A 2,568-nucleotide genomic window follows, 5' to 3' on the forward strand; every position below is an offset into this window, starting at 1 on the left:
TTAAAGATACTCTTCTTTTTTCAATGTATGTTCTTGGTGGCCTGTCAAAGAGAAGTTGATTGTAAGTGAATGGATTTATTTCTGGGTTCTCTATTCTGTTCCATTGGTCAATATGTCTGTTTTTATGCCAATAGCATGCTTATTTGAATACTATAACTTTGTAGTAAAATTTGAAATCAGGTAGTATGATCCCCTCCAGCTTTATTCTTTTGTTTAAGATTAACTATTCAAGGTCTTTTGTGTCTCTGTATAAATATTGGATTTGTTTTTCTGTGAAGAAAACTACTGACATTTTGATGGGGATTACACTGAATCTGTAGATCTGTTGTGGTATAGAAATTTTAACAAATTAATTCTAATCCATGAGCGTGGGATATCTTTTCATTTTTTATATGTGCTCTTCAATTTCTTTCATCAGTGTTTTATAGCTTTCCTTGCAGAGATCTTGCACTGTTTTGGTTAAATTAATTCCAAGGGTTATTTATTTATTTACGTAGGTGTTGTAAATGGGATTACTTTCTTAATTTATTTTGTAGGTTGATCCCTGTTCGCATATGTGAATGCTACTGACATTTGTATGTTGATTTTGCATCATGCAACTTTATTAAATTTATTAATTCTGAGTATTTTGGTGGAGTCTTAGGTTTTTCTAAATGTAAGAGCATGTTGTTTGCAAGCAAGGATAATTTGACTTCTTTCTTTCCAATTTATATGACTTTTATTTACTTATCTTGCCAGATTGCTATGGCTAGAATTTCCAGTGTTATTTTGAATAGAAGTGATGATAGCTCCAAATCTTAATCGAAAAGTTTTCAATTTTTCCCATTCAATATGATCATAAAGGAATGTTGAGTTTTTTTAATGCTTTTACAACATCTTTTGAAACGATTATATGATTTTTATTCTTGATTCTGTTGATCTGATCTAACACATTCATTGATTTGCATATGTTGAAGCATCCTTTCTCATGGTGAATATTTTTTTTTTTTTTTTACATGATTACTAATTTAATGTATAATATACTTTAAATAATAATGACATCAAGATTTTGGGAAATTAATCATGAAAAGCCACATTCATTAGTCTAAGGTTTTTTTTTTTGCCCGTAGTGTACATCTCACTGACAATGGAAAATTGAAATACTGTGTTTGAGTCACTTGATATTATTTTTTCTCTAGTTCACTGTCCTCTCCTTCCTCTTTAGGGAACTATTTTATTGATTTTGTATATATCCCTCAATTGCTTCATTTTGAAATATAAGGAAATATGTATGTAAATATAATTGTAATCATTCTCTTTTTGTTACCCTCTAAATACGCATATAAATTATATGTACTTTCTATGTTCTCACTCTGGAGATCATTCCAGTTCAGTATAGAGGTCTTCACTCCTCTTACAACTGCATAGTCTACACTGTTGTTTATTCAACCAATCTGCTATTAATGAACATTTGGATTGACTCTAATCTGCTTTTAAAAATAACCATGGATACAATTTGTACTTAATACCTGGACGTTAAAAAACTGGCTCTGTCATTCTCGTGATCACTCTACTGATCCTCTGACTTCTTGATTTTCCATTTCCTCAATCGGTAAGGAATGCTGAGGTGCTTAATCCATCCAATAAATTGAAAATACAAACTTTACATTTCTGTATTTGTCAGTATACAGGATTCTGAAGATGAATCTTGAACTCAGAGTGATAATTCAGTTTTCAAGGAAAGCCACATAATCCGTCAGTCTGGCTAACTGCTGTTCATTGGGTATTGGGGGAACTGGAGCAGGCTCTGATAAGGGAATAAACTTGTTAAAGGAAACATCAAGGGCCCCTGCAACTGGCTTTCTGGGCAGAACCATTCTTGTGGTGGAATCAGCTTGCCATCCTTGTTCTAATATACCTTTCACAACCTCTTCTACAGGGAGTCCCACAAAGGCTGCAAAATCATCAGCAATTATTGAAGTATACGCTTGAGAAACCAGGGCAAAGGCTCGTCTCCTTGTTGCATCTCTAAGTGCTTCCATAATTGGCTGGACCGTCTCAGACCACTGGTGAGCGTTGATGGTTGTATAGATCCCAGGGAAATCTCTCTGCCAGATTCTTTGTCCTACTGACCAAATTCCCCCAAGTTCAGAATTTGCAGATTTTATAGCAGGTGGTATTCTTTTCCAAAGGTATCTTGCATTATTCATGTCATTATGGAGCAAATATAAAGCTAGAAGCTGACCGTACACTGGGGGTGTAGCAATTCCTCCAGGAGCCTCGAGCTCCTGGTTCTCACACTGATCCAGCAACTTTTTGAAACTGAAGGCACTTTCCACCATCACCGCCACTGGCATCTTCCCGACCAGTCTTGCCACACCTTCCGGACAGACAGACCCCAGACTGTCCATGGTGAATATTTTTAATGGGTTGTTCAATTCATTTTAATTTTTTTTTTTTTTTGAGCCAGAGTCTTGCTCTGTCACTCAGGCTAGAGTGCAGTTGGTGCCATCTCAGCTCACTGCAACCTCCACCTCCCAGTTCAAGCAATTCTCCTGCCTCATCCTCCCAAGGAGCTGGAACTACAGG

At 35.8% G+C, this 2,568-nt stretch overlaps 1 protein-coding gene across 1 annotated transcript; it reads right to left on the reverse strand.

Moving 5' to 3' along the window:
- Positions 1 to 1,463: 1,463 nt before the first annotated feature.
- Positions 1,464 to 2,364, reverse strand: LOC135275093 (COP9 signalosome complex subunit 8-like). Its single transcript, XM_064376359.1, has one exon. The coding sequence runs from the start codon at positions 2,334 to 2,336 to the stop codon at positions 1,707 to 1,709; it is 630 nt and encodes a 209-aa protein (XP_064232429.1). The 5' UTR covers positions 2,337 to 2,364; the 3' UTR covers positions 1,464 to 1,706.
- Between the last annotated feature and the right edge of the window lie 204 nt (positions 2,365 to 2,568).

This window comes from Aotus nancymaae, unplaced genomic scaffold (genome assembly GCF_030222135.1).
Source record: "Aotus nancymaae isolate 86718 unplaced genomic scaffold, 86718_ANA_hifiasm-v0.15.2.pri h1tg000015l_0, whole genome shotgun sequence".
NCBI lineage: Eukaryota > Metazoa > Chordata > Mammalia > Primates > Aotidae > Aotus > Aotus nancymaae.

Excerpts from the sequence above, each read along its gene's own strand:
- LOC135275093 (XM_064376359.1), bottom strand. The coding sequence starts at position 2,336 with ATGCCAGTGGCGGTGATGGTGGAAAGTGCCTTCAGTTTCAAAAAGTTG.